This window comes from Meriones unguiculatus, chromosome 4 (assembly GCF_030254825.1).
Source record: "Meriones unguiculatus strain TT.TT164.6M chromosome 4, Bangor_MerUng_6.1, whole genome shotgun sequence".
Lineage (NCBI taxonomy): Eukaryota > Metazoa > Chordata > Mammalia > Rodentia > Muridae > Meriones > Meriones unguiculatus.
In genome coordinates, this window is record NC_083352.1 from 38,166,599 (window position 1) to 38,184,132 (window position 17,534).

Below are 17,534 nucleotides of genomic sequence, written 5' to 3' on the forward strand. Positions count from 1 at the left end.
TTTGTTTTTCAGTTGCTCTTTTAACCTGGCGATCACACAAATAATTAAGACTCTAGTATATTATTTTAACAAGCTTCGCAGCACAAGAACTGAGCAGTTCTTAATCTATTCTTAACCCTCTAAGCTAACTTGGCTTCCTTCTAGAATAAATCCCCCAGAGACTTGCACTTTGTGGCCTTTCTCTGCCCCAGGTCCTCCTCTGATACTACCTGGACCTCTCCCAAGGCTGATTTCCCTGCCTCTCATTCTTCTTCCCCTGGCTGGCAGGAAGTCCAGCCCTATTCTCTCCCCTGCTCTGTGATTGGCTGTAAGCTGGTTTTTTGGCATACCAGGCAACAATTGGGGAGCAATGTTTACACAACATTGAACAGGAGATTCTTAGAACAAGGAACAAGGATTGCAACCAGATATGAGGGAGTACAGAAATCTGTATTTGAATTATACAATAACTTTATGCCTACAGTAGTAAACTACTTCTTTCTTTCTTTCTCTCTCTCTCTTTTTCTCTCTCTCTCTCTTTCTTTCTTCATTGCTGTCTTTTTGTTGTTGTTGTTATTGTTGGTTTTTTTTGAGACAGGGTTTCTCTATGTAGCCCTAGCTGTCCTAGACTCACTTTGTAGACCAGGCTGGCCTTAAACTCACAGAGATTCACCTGCCTTTGCCTCCCTGATTGCTGATATAACAGGAATTTGTTTGTGCTGGGCTCCTTTTTCTATTTTTTAATAAGAAAAAAAGGTGGATTTTAATTGTAAAAAGTATGATCGTTTAGTGGAGGGAAAAGTGAAGTGTTATTCTTGACCAAGTCAATGTAGATGTAGTTTGGCTATTTCTCTTTTAATCCATGGTTCCATGTGAAGGTTTGCCTTTAACTACAAGGGAATGATGAAGCAGAAGGATACTGTTCAGTCAGAATGACAAACAGGAGAGTAGCCACAGACTGACCGAGCCTGTGTTGCTCAATATTTGCTAAGCTGCTTCTATGGCCACACGTATTTCATTAGCATTTACATAAGATTTCTCATTTAATTTTATGCCAGACCAAAGAACCACTGTGGAGGTTTCCTGCAACCTGAGGACTTAGTCCGGTCCTTCTCTCCTTCCCAGGCCGTCTCCTGTGACAGGGCTCCTCTGCCTAGTTATTCCTGTTTTGGAACTTGTTTGGCTATTCCAAGCTCTTTTTCCACGTCTAAGTCCCATCCTCCAGCTCACCTTTACCTTCAAGGGACAATGCTGCCTCAGCCCAGCCTGTCAGGCCTGCCCTCTTCAGATGCCGTTCTAGAACATTCTCCTGGGCTCCATACCTCCTTCGTTTGGCAACCCCTCCTCCAGGTGAGCTTCAGGCATCAACAGTTTTTTTTTTTTTTTCACTTGAAAATTAAAACAGTAACACTGTATTTAGGGGCCAAGGAGGACAAAAGTCAGCAGCAGAGACCTAGATGAATGATTCTGTTCCTAGAGGCTCTGGCTGTAGCAAGGCTGCAGAGCTCACCATAGGCCCACCTAAATGTATTGTCTCTAGTTTATACACTAAGTTATGAGCTTTGGGTTACTAAATTGTTACCCGAAGAAGTTAGACAGTTTAAATTGGGCAGAACAACAAGTTTAAAGACTCCCTTTCTCCTTGGTTCCTCCCTGTGGTCAGCACAATTGCAAACTTAAGTGGTGAGTTAGTCTTGCAAGGTTCCACCTCCATGGATGTTTATATTTATGGAACAGTCACCAAAAACCCAATGAGGATGTATTTTTCTCCCTTCGTGTTAATTTTAGGGTGTTAGAGAGCCCAGTCTCTGGGCTTTGTGAGGGTGAGCAGAAAAAAAAAAATTAATGGAGTGCTGTTCCTTTAAATTCTGCAAGTGAACTTGGCCTAGGAAGGCCAATAGCTCAAGGTCCAGCCCCTAGAAGAGAGAATAGCTCCAGGCTCTCCATCCTCAGGCTTTGCAAGAGTACAGCTGTGCTAGCTGGCCCTGGCAGTCCCCCGGCAGCATGGCAGTAAAGCTCAGGGCCTTCCTGTTGGTGTTTGGACTCAGTCTGGCTTGGCCAGCTTCTGCCCACCGGAAGCTCCTGGTGCTTCTCCTGGACGGTTTTCGCTCAGACTACATCAGTGAGGACGCTCTGGCATCCTTGCCTGGCTTCAGAGAGATTGTGAACAGGGGGGTCAAAGTGGATTACTTGACTCCGGACTTTCCCAGCCTCTCCTATCCCAATTACTACACCCTAATGACTGGTGAGTACCTCCCACAGCCACCTCTTGGGGGGGGAGCATGGCTGGCGTCTGCCATTGGGAATCTTAACGTTCAGATGGCCCTAGTCCCTTGGGGCATCAAAGATAGGCAAAGGTTTATGTTCCCAGGTGAGATCTTCATTTTGTCACAGTTGACAGTTTTCCACAAATGTCCTCCCGAGGACCCATTTCAGGTTGTCTGTAAAGAGAAGAAATGATGAGTAATCCATGGAATTTGAAGATTTTAAAAAAGTGGTTATTGTTGTTTGTTTTACAGATAAAATTTCACATTTTCTAAGCTCAGGTGTAGAAGACAGGTCCCCATGAATCTATACTGAGCCCCTCTGCCCCTTTGCTACTGACTGGATTCCCGCAGATGGACTTATCAATGTGCAAGACGGTGACAATTACTCTCAGGATCCCGCCACAGGGAACTTTTCCTCTAGACAACTTGAAAGAGACTTGTTAGGTCACACTATTCAGTGTTCCTCAGCAAGGACACTTTCTGCTTTGGCTTCTGGGAGCCAGGTAAAATGATACAGAGACAAATCTTTTTTTTTTTTTTTTTTTTTTTTTTGTCGCAGAATTCAGATTACCCAGCATCTGTGGAAAGGTGGGTAAGCAAATAGTAAGTCCAAACCCCTAACCAAAGACAGAATTCCAGATGCTCCTTTGGGAAAAGTGGATTTGGTTTAAGATGATCTTCCTCCTCTGGAATTGCCAGAACACCCAAGGCGATTGCAGAAAACCAAGCCTCTGTCTGTGTGATGCTATCTGAAGCCTCTTCCTGCTCAGGCAGGTGGGTTCCCAGATTCTGCTGCTGCTGTTGTTTTGTTTTTCATCCTACTTTGCAAAACCAGCAAGAGGCTCTCAGAAAGGTTTTCTTTTTTGAAAATCTGTGCTTCCCTAGTTATGCAGGGAAGCTAAGAATGCAGTCATTGCTAGCTGTATAGGACTTCACTGTGTGCCCTGAACCAGGGGGAACTTTGAAATTATGTTACCAGACAAGACCCGAGAACTGTGATATCTCATTACACAGCTTTACAGAACCCCAAAGCCAAAAGAGTCTGAGAGTATGGAATGGTATGTTTAGCTGTGTGTTCTAGCTGTAGAAAGAATGCAGTGCATGATGGGAACAGAAAGCGGCCAGGAACCCTGGGATTTCTGTCTTGTACAAGTATCCAAGGTATTTAAAAAGTTACCATGAGCTGACTCCTCAAATTAAAGGGAATCTATACTTTGGAGAATTAGAAATGAAGATATGGGGGAGGAAAAAAAAGTCAGGTTGCACACAAGCAAGCAATTTGCTTGTCCCCAGCAGCCCCCAACAAACAAACAAACAAACCAGTCTCTTAGATAAACAGCTAACAAAAGACTCTGTTTCTCCACGCTCACTCGCTTGCTTGTTGGGAAGTGGTCCGCAGGCTTCTGGGATGCACACAGATGTTATTGTGTGTCCCAACCCGATTCTGCATGGGGAGTTTCACATACACTGGCCACCCTCTCTCCAGTTGTCTTCCAGAGCCTGCTGGAAGACACAATTCATAAGCTGCCACGTGTGGCTTTTTCCAGTTTCAGTAGACAATGAACAGAATCCAGTTTATAAAGTCAGCAAGCAAAAAGGGACCATTGCAACCCCCACATAGACACGGAGCCAGAGACATGCCTGACATGGCACAAAGACACATTTTCACGAAGGCACTGTCAGGAAAACACACACAGCCTGCAGAGGCCATAGGCCTCTAGGGGATATGGGCCATGCTAAATGATACGATAAGCACAGCACAACCTCAGGCTGTGGGGCTTTGTGTTATCAGAAGAGCAAGCTATCGTGTGTGGGAGAGACTGTGGCTCCTACCTAGCACACAAAGCTCTCACACTAATTTAGACAGTAAAACTGGCCCAAGGAGGCCACATACACCTTCTGTCTAGAGATTTTTATATGGTAAATGGATTAACTGGTTTGAAAGTCTGCTTTTCTGTTTGTTTTTAGAAGGGATGCTGGATGTAGGTTGCTGCCAGCAAGACTTGTGTTTATATACAAATGTCTTTGGGATGATTCATCTTGACCTGAGGAGTAAACTTATGGTCCGGGCGAAAGAATTTTCAGACCATGAAATCTACCTATATAATTTTCAGTGTCCCGGAACTGACTGAAGGATAAATTTAGACCATTTTTTTTCCTGAAAAAAAAAATCGTGCTTATTTTTTTTCCACTTGGATGTTGAGAAATTCTATTTGCGCTTATAAAGAAGAATATCTCCATTGAGAATTCTATTAAACATATGGTTTGAGCACTTGAGCATTTATTTTATAAACCAACAAAATTGTTAGGTAGATTGTTTGGTACCAAAAGATAGGCTGTTTGGAGTTCCCAGAATTCAGGAGAGAAGCCATTCTTGCTTCATTACATGGATTAGTGTGCATAAGACCAATATATATATATATATATATATATATATATATATATATATATATATATTTTTTTTTTTTTTTTAATTCCACATAATGAGGGCTAATGGGTCACTGGAAGGAAAACACTGCGGGCCTTGGAGTCAGAAGAACTTGCTTGGAGTCCTTGCAGGAAAGAGTTTGACAGTCCTCTGATTGCCCCCGCTTCTGTATCCTCGACTGTAGCATCAAATGAGATGGCCTGCCAGGTCTACTCAGGGGCTGCTGGATGCAGACGGGGAAGTGAGCAAAGCCTGGGAGTTCAAGATGTTAGGGCTAGCCCTGTCTGTTGTTTAGATGTGGTGTGATCCTCAAGGCTTTGTGTGCTGGAGGCTTGGTCCTCAGTACAGTTAGCTGAAAAACACGGTGGGGACTACCTTTGGGTCATTGCAAGGACCTGCTCCCAGGAGAGAAGTTAGCATAGTTCTCATGGAATCCATGAGTCTGCAGAAGAGCAACTTACCATAGAAACTTTAACCTGATCCCTGAAAGTTCTCTGGGTTTCTATTGTGATACGATTTATCTCTTCCACGAGTTCTCTTGCCATGATGCCATGTGCCATCAGGAGTTAAGCAAAGGCCAAGTCAATGGGACCACCCAGACCAGGACTTACATTCTCCAGAACTCCAAACCAAACAGGCTAATTTTCTTTCTAAAATCCTCAGCCTCAAGACATTTTCATGACGGTAATGAAAGCCAAATCAATACAACCTTCCAGAGACGCTTTCAAATAAAAGTTAACAAATGGCTAAGACTCCTTAGAGACAGAAATTTTAGGGCAGTCAGTGAATGGTGATGGTAAATAAAGAAACTTATTTGTAAGCAGCTTCAGAGATTCTCCAGCCCCATGTGACATGGAGAAGCCACTGTGCTGATTCTCACCTCCCCCACCTCAACAAGGTGTTTTCAACAGGACAAATATGAACGAAAAAACGCAGAGTGATCAAGATCAACCAATTGATTGCTGTAATCACTGAGTCTTAAAACAAGGTCTTTCACCAAAGAGGTTTACACCCAGCTTGAGGAAAGGAAGCACTCAGAGTATAGAGACCTACGAATATTCTAAAATATATCACAATGTGCTCATGCTCTGGCCAAATTCTAGTGGGCGTTCTAGCCCACACTACCTCAGAATGTAACTCAGTAAATAAGGTCTTTGAAGAGTGATCACGTTAAGGTGAAGCGTTTGAGGGAGGCTCCATTCCTTTATGTCCAGAGGAAGAGGCACAGGTGTATAGAGAAAAGGCCAGGTCATGACCCAGCAAAGAAACGTTCAGAGAGAGAGACTTCAGAAGAAACCAAACCTGCTATTCCCTTATGCTAGCTTTCAAACTGTGAATCGGTTTACACTGTTCAAGCCACTCAGCCTCAGGCTGAGGTATTCTGTTGAGGTCTGAGCTTGTGGGGGCAGGGGGAGAAGAGGAAAACTGGGTGAATTCAAACATAAAGGCTCAAAAAGTAGGTTTTTGACATGCTATAAAGGTCAGAGTGGAAAATTTCCTTCTAGTCACAGTAACACAAGGAAACATTTTTGTTGGTACTGAGCCATGTAGCCCAGGTTAGCTCTGAGATCATGATTCTCACCTCAGCCCTCTTCCCTACTATTGGGATTACAAATATGCACCACCATGCCTGGCTGTGAGCAAGCAATGTGAAGCTCAGATCTGAGCTGGGGTAAATAGGCAGGAGGATGGCTTATATCGCTGTATCTGCCTTTCTGAATAATCTTTCTGAAGTTCAGTGTGTGTGGATCAAGTTAATGTTAGTTAAAATGCAACTACAGTTTTTATGTAGTTAGAATACATTCTGTTTAAGTCCATTTTAGTTGGGAACTTTCTGGAAAGTGAGAGTTTCTTTAGTGGGGAATAGTCACATTTGATTTGGTGAACTTTGAATACAAGCAATGGAGGAAAATGGAGTGATTTGTTCAACTCAGGTCAAGGGACAGAGAAAATGACACCCCAGTGTGGCATAAAGTTGTTTCCCTAGAGCCAATGACACACTTGTTTGTAAGTTTTTGAGACTCCCGGTTAAGAAGTTGAAGTGGTCCAGAAATGCCCTGAGCCACTGGAAAGCCAGTCTAGGATTTTAGTTCATCTAAAAAATTCTGCCAAGATATGAAAATGGTCTGAAATGATCATTTCTACACTTAAAAACAGAAAATAAGTGCAAAGAAGGGGTGGGGTTGAATGTTTTGCTCTAAGGACCTCGGAATGTTACCAGGAGAGTGGTAGAGGTAGGGCTCAGAGGCCAAGTTTGCCTGAGACCCAGGACAAAGGTCTCCTCAGGGTGGGTCCAGGGCCAGCAAGAGTCTGAGTTTATGGTGCTTTACAAATCCTTTGTGAGTCAAAGCAAAATCCAGAATGTTAACTGTCCCCAAATAGCGCCTGTGCCGGTGTGTTTGCTATCACACTCCCAGAAATTGTATGTGATACAAATTCTTACCAGATTTCAAGTACACAGCATTCTAGGGGTGATAGACTGCGTGGGGAGGCACACATCACTTCAAAGAAAATGCCTGATGTAAATTAAAACCAGCCATTACTTGAACCAAAGGAAATCAGTGTAGGAAGTAGTTAAACAATCACGGTTTGAGAAAAGCACACATTCTCAGGCTTTGGCAGAATTCACGCTGTCGTGGGGGTAGGGCAGGATGTCTGCCTCTGGTTCTGCCTAGAGCTACTCACCTGCTCTGGGTCTTCAGCCTTCTGTGTTCTACAGTCACATGACAGAAACAGAGAAGTCTTGGGAAAATATGTGTCTGTCTACGTCACTCTTCAGTCAAAATATCCAAGAGATTCTATCATCACTCCCAACATTCACCTACTCCTTTATTTTTTTACCCTTGTTTCTGACCACTTTCTTCAGGCTGGTTCACATGTGTCGTTTTGGTATCTTGCTAAACCAGCTGTGGACTCAGCTCTAGACACATTGAGCAGCCTGCTTCTGTCCTGGACTCTCAAAGTCCCAAGGCTGCCCCCTCCTGCTTTTTCTGATCTCTTCTTCAGAGCCCCGGTAGTAGATGCATCTTTCCCAGCTTCCTGACCTAGAAGAGCCAACAGCCAACCGCTACTCCATCATTCTCTATCCTTTCTCTTCTTATATTTTATCAGATAATTGACATATTTATATCTACCTTCTCAAACAAAATTTGTAATAGCGAAGAAGCATTATCACAATGACTCAGACATTAGAATCTCAGAGCAAGTATTCCTAATAAGGAGAAAAAACTAAACTCACGTTCATATGAAAGCAAGAGCCAAATAGGTGCACATTTATGTCTAGCCATAGATCTCAAAATATATCTTTCATTTTTGTTTTAAGCTTTGATTGTAAGGTTGGAGATACATGAGGGCTAGAGGAAGAGTTGCCTGTAAGAAGGGCTGTGCTAAAAGAATGGATCAAACAGAATGTTGTACGGGTAGAAAAGTTAACCAGAGAACAAGTAGTGATTACAGCTCAAAGGAGAATATAGTTGTAGTTAAGGCTGCTGCTGAAACAGCAGACATGGAAAACGGTGAACAACCCAGAACCAATGCGGAGACCTGCAAGAGAAGAGGAAGGGCTTATTTTGCTGTGGTCCTGGATGTCAGACCTAGGGATGCTGATGGCAATTTCAAGGCCACTTTTGAGTTCTTGGGCTCTTGTCTTTATCACTCTTGTGGTCAATCTGTGCATTCTAGCACTGTGAGAAGCTCCTTTGACACCAATAAAAACGAGGTAGTGTTATGAGGCAACTAGTATCCACTGTGACATTCAAGAGTTAAAAATCTACCCTAATATGCCAGAATGTGACTTGTAGAAGAGAAGGCCCCTGGATAGGAACTTTAGATAAGTAAAGCCGTTAGAATAAACCCTAATCTAATATCACCTATGTCTTTATATGAGGAGACGATCAGAACCCCGATCTTCTAATGGGAAGACCATGTGAAAACACACAGAGAAGATGGTCATCTTAAGTCTAATTGGGAAGCCTCAGAGGAATTAACCTGGTTGATACCTTCACCTTGAACTTCTGGACGCCAGAACTTGAGGGAAAAAAAAATCTGTTTAAGCTACACTCTTATGACCTTGTGAATGAACCAAACAACACTGACTGATGGCTCTCAGTGGAGGAACTAAGGGTTTTCAGACAGGCTGTACCCATTCCCAATCCTTCTTTGTGGGAGTTTCTCAAAATTTCTGTCCTGAAATTAAGGTGCTAGTAGTACTTGGGTTTCCTAGGATTTTCATAACAATTACAAATAAGATGGCTTACAGCAAGGTAGTTACCTCCTCATTATTTTGGTGGCTAGAGTCTAGAATTAAAGTGGTGGCAAGGCCATGTTCTCTCTGAACATTCTAGGGTGAATGTGGCTTCAAGTACTGCTGGTCATCCTTGGGATTGCTTGGTCTGTGGATTGTGGTCACGTGGCAATCTACCTGTCTGTAGCTATCTCTCCTCTCTTTTTACTCCATCCATGTGGAACTGGGCACTCTCTGATGATATAACAGTAATTGTGCCATGCCTATAAAGCTGTGATGCTGTAATTGTCAATCACCTGGGAAGAGACGCTCAGAGAGGGATTGTCTGCATTGAGCTGGCCTGTGGGCAGGTTTGTGCCCTGTGCACAATCAAGAAGTTGTCTTGGTTGCTAATACTAATTGATGTGGGAAGACTCAGCCTACTATGGGCAACACCACTCCCTAGGCAGTAGATCTTGGGGTATACAAGATAAGAGAAACTGACCTGAGTATAAGTAAGCAAGCAAGAAAGCATGTGTGCATTCATTTTTCTCTGCTTTTAATGTGGTTGTGCTGTGACTAGCTGCTTGAAGTGCTGGCCTTGACTTCCTCAAAACGATAGACTGCTACCTGGAATCGCAAGCTGAAAGAAGCCCTTTCTTCTCTAAATTGCTTTTTGCCAGGTATTTTATCACAGCAAGGGAAATGAAACTAGCACAAAGGCCTTACCTATCTCCATAACAAGGTCACATTTGTAGGTTCTAAGGACTAGAATTTCAACATATACTTTTGAAGGATATCTACAGCACATGTTATAGTGGAAAGTTAGGGATTCGTTATAAAAGATACAACCTGTCTTAGTTATCATCCTATTCCTCTGAAGAGACATCATGACCAGGGCAACTCTTGCTTTTGAAAAAGCATTTAATTGGGGAGGTTGCTTACAGTTTTTGAGGTTAGTCCATTATCATCATGGTGAGGAGCATGGTGGCAAGCAGGCAGGCAGGGGGCTGAAATAGTAGCTGAGAGCTCTACAAGGGAGCAGGCAGAGGGGGAGGAGAGGGAGGGAGAAAGGAAGGAGAAGGACAGCAAGAGGGAGAGAGAGAGACAGAGGGAGAAAGAGAGAGGGAGGGAAAGAGAGAGACTGGACCTGGCATGGGATTTTGAAATCTCAAAGCTCATCCCCAGTGGCACACTTCCTCCAACAAAGGCATGTCTTCTAATCCTTTCCAAACAGTTCACCAACTGGGGACTAAGCATGAAATTATTTGAGCTTATGGGTGCTATTTTCATGCAAACCATCACACAATTTACTCTGTTTTGCCATATGTTGACGTTTTGAAGCTGTCATCCTTGGGTTTTAATTGTTTTTCAGTATTAGAATGAACAAAGTAAAAATCAGCCAGGACGTTCATTGTGAAGACAGAGTGAGAGTGTATATGTGTTAAATTGCCATTATTTTAGCTGTGCACTCTATATAAGCTATCAATAAGGTCAGACTAAGTTATGTTTTAGTAACAAGAAAACCCAAACCGTACCAGAAGCATGACCATTTATTTCTCAGTCATGAGTGTGGCTTACGGAATTAACTTTGCCTCAGTTTTTCTGCACACTGGAATCCAGGCTCAAGACAGTCAGCCTTTAGAAGAGACATGGGACTTGCATGGAAAAGAGATAATCGTAGAACAATGTGGCATGTTTAAAACTGCTGCCCAGAGGTGGCACCAATCACCCGTGCTCACATTTCAATGACTTAAGTAAATCATGCTGCCAAGGTTGATGCCAATAGTGAAAGATATACAATCCTCCCATAAGGAGAGTCAGAAGAATTTATCTTTAGCTTTAACACAATGTGCCACAAATATATTCAAAATGATGCCGCCTGCAACGAGAAACGTGTATGTCTTATTGCATTTAAAGAGCTTAGGTGAGAAAGAGGATTTTTTTTTGAAGATACCTAAAATGGCAAAGACTGATTTATGAGTGAAATAATGAAATAACGGGCTCTCTTAGTTACCGCCCCTTTCCTGTGAAGAGGCACCATGGCCAAGGCAACCCTCGTAAGAAGAAAAACATTTAATTGGTGGCTTGCTTGCAGTTTTAGAGGGTCAGTCCATGACGGGGTGCAGACAGGCATGAGCTGCAGCTGTAGCTGAGAGCTTCATATCCCGATCCACAGGCAGTAGGAGAGAGAGGGGAGATGGACAGAGAGAGACAGAGAGAGAGGAGAGACAGACTTAAGATAATAAGAGATAAGGGAGACAGACAGAGATAAGGGAGAGAGATAAGAGAGACTGACTTTCACTCTGGACCTGGCAACTACTAATCCTTTCCTAGTTCTACTAACTAAGCACCAAGAATTCAAACATATGAACCTATTGGGACCATTCTCATTCAAGCCACCACACGGAACAAAACAGGAAACAACCTAAAAGCTGAAAATGGAATAAATTAAATGAACAATGTACAGATAGAGGCCTGGGAAAGAAATAGGTGTTACTGGGTCTTGACAATTTCCATAGAGAAGATGGATTTAGAATTAAATATTGTCCTATAAGCAGAAAGACTTTTAAATAGGGAATTAAATTTGAGCCAGATATTTAAAGAAAAAAAAAACACCAATAGAGAGTGTGGCAATCTGAGGGGGTACGTAGCCTAAGAGAAACAAATTTGAATAAGATGGAGGAAGAGAGGTTAAGCATACCTGCCATTTGGGTGTGGTTTAGAGGGATGAGAGATGAGTTTGTAAATTTATTTTAAATTTAGAAAGCAACATATAAGCTGGATGTGGTGGCTCACGCCTGTAATCCCAGAACTTGAGGAGGCAGAGGCAGGCAGATCTCTGTGAGTTCGAGGCCAGCCTGGTCTACACAGCAAGCCCAAGGTAGCCAAGGCTACACAGAGGAAACCCTGTCTCAAAATATAAAATAAAATAAAAACAGCATATGTGATGTATAGCCAGACTTTTGGCTACTTCATTGGGTTCTTTTATTTACCTCCCTACAGCACCCCTATCCATTCCAATCCCCCAACACTAGGTAGGAGAGAAAGAAGGTTAGAAGGGAAAGGGGGCAGAGATACCTAACACTTCCTGCTTATTAGGGGCGTCGAGTTCCATGGGGGCAAATTTGATCTTCATCGTCAGGATATCTTCAATCAGCAACCAGCTCTCCAATAAACAGCAACAAACAGTAACCAGCAACAGGAGAAACCAGCAACAGGAGAAACCAGCAACCAGCAACCAGCAACCAGCAACCAGCAACCAGCAACCAGCAACCAGCAACCAGCAACCAGCAACCAGCAACCAGCAACCAGCAACCAGCAACAGCGGCAGCGGCAGCGGCAGCGGCAGCGGCAGGGGCAGGGGCAGGGGCAGGGGCAGGAGCAGGAGCAGGAGCAGGAGCAGGAGCAGGAGCAGGAGCAGGAGCAGGAGCAGGAGCAGGAGCAGCAGCAGCAATGGGAGCAGCAGGGGCAGGGGCAGGGGCAGGGGCAGGGGCAGGGGCAGGGGCAGGGGCAGGGGCAGGGGCAGGGGCAGGGGCAGGGGCAGGGGCAGGGGCAGGGGCAGGGGCAGGGGCAGGGGCAGGGGCAGGGGCAGGGGCAGGGGCAGGGGCAGGGGCAGGGGCAGGGGCAGGGGCAGGGGCAGGGGCAGGGGCAGGGGCAGGGGCAGGGGCAGGGGCAGGGGCAGGGGCAGGGGCAGGGGCAGGGGCAGGGGCAGGGGCAGGGGCAGGGGCAGGGGCAGGGGCAGGGGCAGGGGCAGGAGCAGCAATGGGAGCAGCGGCTGCCCTTTCTTGGGACTCTGGCGTTTATCTACCCTCTGAAGAGTTCCCCAGAATTCCAAACATAAACTATCCTCAGCTGGCAAAATCACGCCCCTGCTAGAGCTTGAGGCAAATCCATAGTCTGCTGCTGTGGACAATCTGAAGCAGTCCCATAGCCCACACCTGGGATTAAAACAAAAACATATTCCCACAACGTTTCTATGTTTTTAAGAAAACCAAATTTCTCCCTACAGGGACTGATGGAAGACTTTGAAAACTCACAGTAGGATAATGCAGTGAATATAGCTTTCAAGCATTTAAACATCATTTTTTTTTTTTGTGAAGGGGAAGAGTTGAGTTTGAGGACTGCCTTTGAGGAAGAACTTACTGACGGGTTGAGGAGTGTATATGTAATAGTTAAAGAGAAGGGGGCTTGAGACGTTTCCGAGGCTGAGACTTGTTTCCCATACATCCGATAGAAAAGAGCTCCCACCAATGCAACTAACATGTCTGCAGGAACTTTTTTCTAACTTCTGCCACTTATTTTCAAAAGACACGTAAGAGCATCGTTCTGTATTCCGAAATGAAACCACAGTCTTTGTAATGAGCCCTGACGGAGCTGCTGAAAGCACGCTGAGTAGGTGCAGCGTGGGGCAACAGAAGCCCTAGCCAACTTGTGCCTTGAAGGGGGAAAAAGTGTTGCAAGTATTTACAAGAAATAACGTCTCCTGGCACATCATTATTTAAACTTCCATCATCGACCTTTCCACACCGAAGCGCCACTTTTCAAAAAGCATGTTTCTCTTGGCCTCCGTGGTGATGAGAGGGGTTCCTTACTCTACACCATCGAACCTGCTCCCTGAAGGAGGGAGTGGTGAGGTAGTAGGAAAAGCCTTCCCATGTGCTGAAAGCTTTTGATTACAATAACAGCTGGCCTCCCTTTCCCCCACCCCAGAAGATTCATTCAAATGGAGCCCTTGTGGCCTACAGACCATGGTGGATCTAGCCCCGGCCTTGCTTGCTCCAGATCATTTTTGATTGATAGGACCACATGCATTTTCCTAAGGCTTCTGGGAGTTTGGTTAGACTGCTCCATTCTTAGGGTTTGCCTCACCCAGAAATCCTGTGCCAGAAATGGGTAAAAGTCACTTAAAATGAATTTGGAGGGAGCCTGATTCAGCAAGTTTTCTTTCAAAGACCCTTTAGCAACGCCTACTCGTGTTTCAGAGTCTTCTTTGGTGAATAGGGCCATTGTGTCCACAGACTAAGCAGGCAGGGACCTGGGCAGGTCTGGGGCTCAGGTCCTGTGTGGCATTTGACTCTTGCTGGCCACTTTTCTTAATTGTAACCCACACGGATCTTCAGCCTTTTTGAGAACAAGGAGAGGCACTCCAATGGAGAGGTCTTGGAGTGATGTGTTGGCAGACACTGAGACAAAGAGCCGCACAGGCTGGAATTACCTGAGCATGTGGTTTGGAATACAGTAGATTCTCTCAGTCCTGGAAGAAGAGACTCTCTGTTGGCTGTCTCTGAAGGGACATGCCTCTGCAGTTGCTCAGCCTGTGGCAGGATCAGTGGTCATGAGAATGTCTGCAAGCGTCTGAGACGGACACACAACCTGTGGGCTGTGGGTGGGAAATGGCTTGGACCAGGTACCCTAGCCAGTCACCTTCAGCTGTGAGTAGCCTTAGCATGCCTACCTAGACCGACCAACACGTGGGACCAGAAGGAGTAGACCAGAGGGGGTATAAAGTCAAGTCTCTCCTGATTCTGCCACAGAATTAGCTGAGATTTTGGATAGGCCAGGCTATCTCGCTAGTCCTAGGTCTGAAAGGATTTCTAATTATGCGTCAGTGACTGGCAGGTGTGTGCTAGGGATGTTGACGGTCTCAGAAGTAGTGAGGCTCCGAGGAGAGTCTGAAGGGCTACAGACGGAGTCAGGGCCGTGGGTGTGCTGGCTAGTTTAACGTCAGTTCTGCACTGCCTCCAGTCATTCGGGATGAGAAAACCTCAGTTGAGAAGATACCTACACCATACTGACCTGTGAGCAGGCCTGTAGAGCGTTTTCTTGATTAATGATTAACATAGGGAGGGCCAAGCCCATGGTGGGTGGTGACCTCTCCAAGCAGGATGTCCTGGGTTCTGTTTGAATAAGCCAGGAAGAGCAAGCCAGAGAGCACCACTCTCCCACGGCTTCTACATCATCTCCTGCCTCCAGGTTTCTGCCGTTTGCACTCCTTCCCCAGATTCCCTCACTGATTTGGAACTCTAAGGTGAACTAAACTTTCCTGCCCAAGTCGCTTTGAGCCGTGGAGTTTTATCACAGCAATAGAAACCCTAACTGAGACAAGAGAGATGATGACCTACAAGGTTTTGCAGCCTTCGTTATGATCACAGCACTTTGACCTGCTTCATGCATTTAAAGAGAGCTGTTTGCGGATATGTCACTGGTGCCGATGGTCTACGACAAGGATTCTGGGCTGAAGGAGTGGGGCGGCAGCTGAAGTCCCCCATCTATAGGTGTAGTGGCTGAGGCCCCTCCAGAGCTTGCCTAAGGGGCTTCTAGGAGTTGTTTTCTTCTTCCAGATGTTGCACACAAACCAAACAAATGAACTCACTGGCTCCATGGCGTGTCTGGCTTTCTATGAAAAAGCAGCTGTACATTTAAACACTTGCTTTTCACAGGCAGGCCTGAGAAAACATTCTGCTTTAATGCTTGGAGGCAAAAAATCTTAAACAAATGTTGGTGTTTTGGAGAAAACCCGTAATTCTGTATTCATCAATCACTCACTTGCACAGCCTGAGCCTAACCTGAGACATACTCTCCGGGTCCCTGCTACCTCTACCTTGCTAATTCAGACTGATGAAAACATCCATGAAAGAAGACAATTCCTCAGAGTCACCCCACCCCCAACATTGTGAACTTGGGCACCCGCATTCTTTTCTGGGTATCAGTTTTTATCCTTTGTAAAATAGATGTCCTAAAAAATCTTCTTGACTGAGCTTATGAAGGCAGAGCATGTACTGACTTGGAGTTCAGACATGGGAGGGCATGAGGACCATTGAGAAGACCTCAAGGCTGCATTCTTGGCTTCAACATCCTCTAGATGATGTTGTGAAACCACCGGGTCAGACATTTTCCAAACCGTGCGGTTTATATATAAGTGACGAGCTGTTTAAAACCTTTTAAACCTCATCCTGCATCTCAGGGCAGCTGCGCTCCTTGGTGCTGAGGCAACCTCCCTCCTCAGCCAGGATCCACCAGCAAGTGGAAGACAGCCAACCGCATCAGTGAAGACCACCAGGGACCGGCAAACAGTTTGCGTGCCCTCCAGTTCTGTGCCCTCCCGCTATATGCACCACATACATGTAAACTGCAAAGTCATATGCACTAAAAAGAAAAGCAGGAGGTGGGTTTAAAACAAGGCTCTAGCACCTGTAGAAACCACTCAGCCTGACCCCTGACCTCCACACATGGACATGGTCATGCCCTCCATCCCCAAGGTGTTTCCAAGCTTAGTGAGGATAAAACGAGTTTCATGGTTTCCTTTTTTCTTCCTGAGTCTGCATTTCAGACTCAGGAATCGGCCAGGACTCAGGAGGCTCCCGATTAACGTCACCCCATTATTCTTTGAATTACCAATGCTGAAGAAGCTTCTCCACTGATCTGATGAAGAACATAATTAAAGATGCTCAGTGAGTCTCCTCTCTGTATACAACTTCCATTCCTCAAGCGGACCCTTCACGCTGGCCCTGCAGACCAGCTCGGTCCACATAGCCATCTGCCTTGCTCTTGCTCTGTACCCCCTTGAGGGCATAAGCAGATGACAGGCAATCTGTGCCTCTGGACCCCAAACTTGCTTGATGGAGGTATTCCCACTTGTTGGACTTTCCTGCCTTCGTGCCTGTCACTAGACATCTTTCTGACTCCACAGAGGCAGGTTTACATTGTCTGTCTTTCTCTTGGGCTCTGGGATTTTGCTGTTGAGCCTCCCTTTGTTGGCTGAGGTTCCCTTATTTTTCTGATAACCTTCTGACTTTATTAATTCACCAATTTTGGTCTTTCTGAATTCTGCAATCTTCTGGGGATATTCATTCTCTTTACACTAGATGTCCTTCTCATTGCTAGGGCCAAAAGATCATCAGAGTGGCGTTCAGCCTGTCATTTTGGACTTTTGAGTACCCTGGGCTCATTACTGGCTTTAACTGGGCTCTATGAGTGGAGCTAATTTCAGGCTCCACATACTCCTAACCTGACCCATCTCTCTGCATCTTAGCCAACTGGACTTGTCCCAGACTAAGATCTGTACATTTCTGTGAGAGACTTTCACACCCACTTTGGCATGTCTCTATCTCTGAAAAATATAAAACTCAAGCTGTGTGAGTAGCTTTAAGAATATGTAAGAACACCACTGTGCCCTCCTCTAAAGTTTGCCCCAAAGACATTCAGCATTCCAAAAGGGAAAATGCAGAAAGTGCTCTAGGAAAGGGATAGGACACAGAGGCCAAGTCTCAGGCCCAAGAGCTGGCCAGAAGTACAATTACACCAAATGCAGGTGCCTGAATTGGGGACAGTTGGGCCTTGTCTAAGATCAGATAGAAGCATGGGAATTCCCTCTCTGTGCTTCTGGGTTTTTTTGTTTGTTTGTTTTGTTTTGTTTTGACTATTCTTTCCAGCTCCCATCATTGCTATATGTTCTTTCATGCCTAACCCTCTCTGGGTTTCTTGATGTTGCTTTTTTTTCCCCTTATTCCCTGAGTTGAAATGAAGAGGAAATTGGGTAAGGGAGGATGTAGAACCATCTAGAAAAGGAATTCTCAACCTGTGAGTCATGACCCCCTTGGGGTTCAAAAGATCCTTTTCATAGGGTTTGCCTAAA

The 17,534-nt window shown here is 45.1% G+C and overlaps 1 protein-coding gene across 2 annotated transcripts in view; it reads left to right on the plus strand.

Moving 5' to 3' along the window:
* Positions 1 to 1,903: 1,903 nt before the first annotated feature.
* Enpp6 (ectonucleotide pyrophosphatase/phosphodiesterase 6) overlaps positions 1,904 to 17,534 on the plus strand; it is a 103,300-nt gene continuing 87,669 nt past the window's right edge. The window contains exon 1 of one of the 2 annotated variants that reach the window (XM_060381749.1): positions 1,904 to 2,224. In XM_060381749.1, the coding sequence (XP_060237732.1) occupies positions 1,984 to 2,224 (241 nt within the window). In that variant the 5' untranslated portion in view covers positions 1,904 to 1,983. The remainder of the gene's footprint in view (positions 2,225 to 17,534) is intronic. The other variant, XM_060381748.1, reaches the window with a different exon arrangement.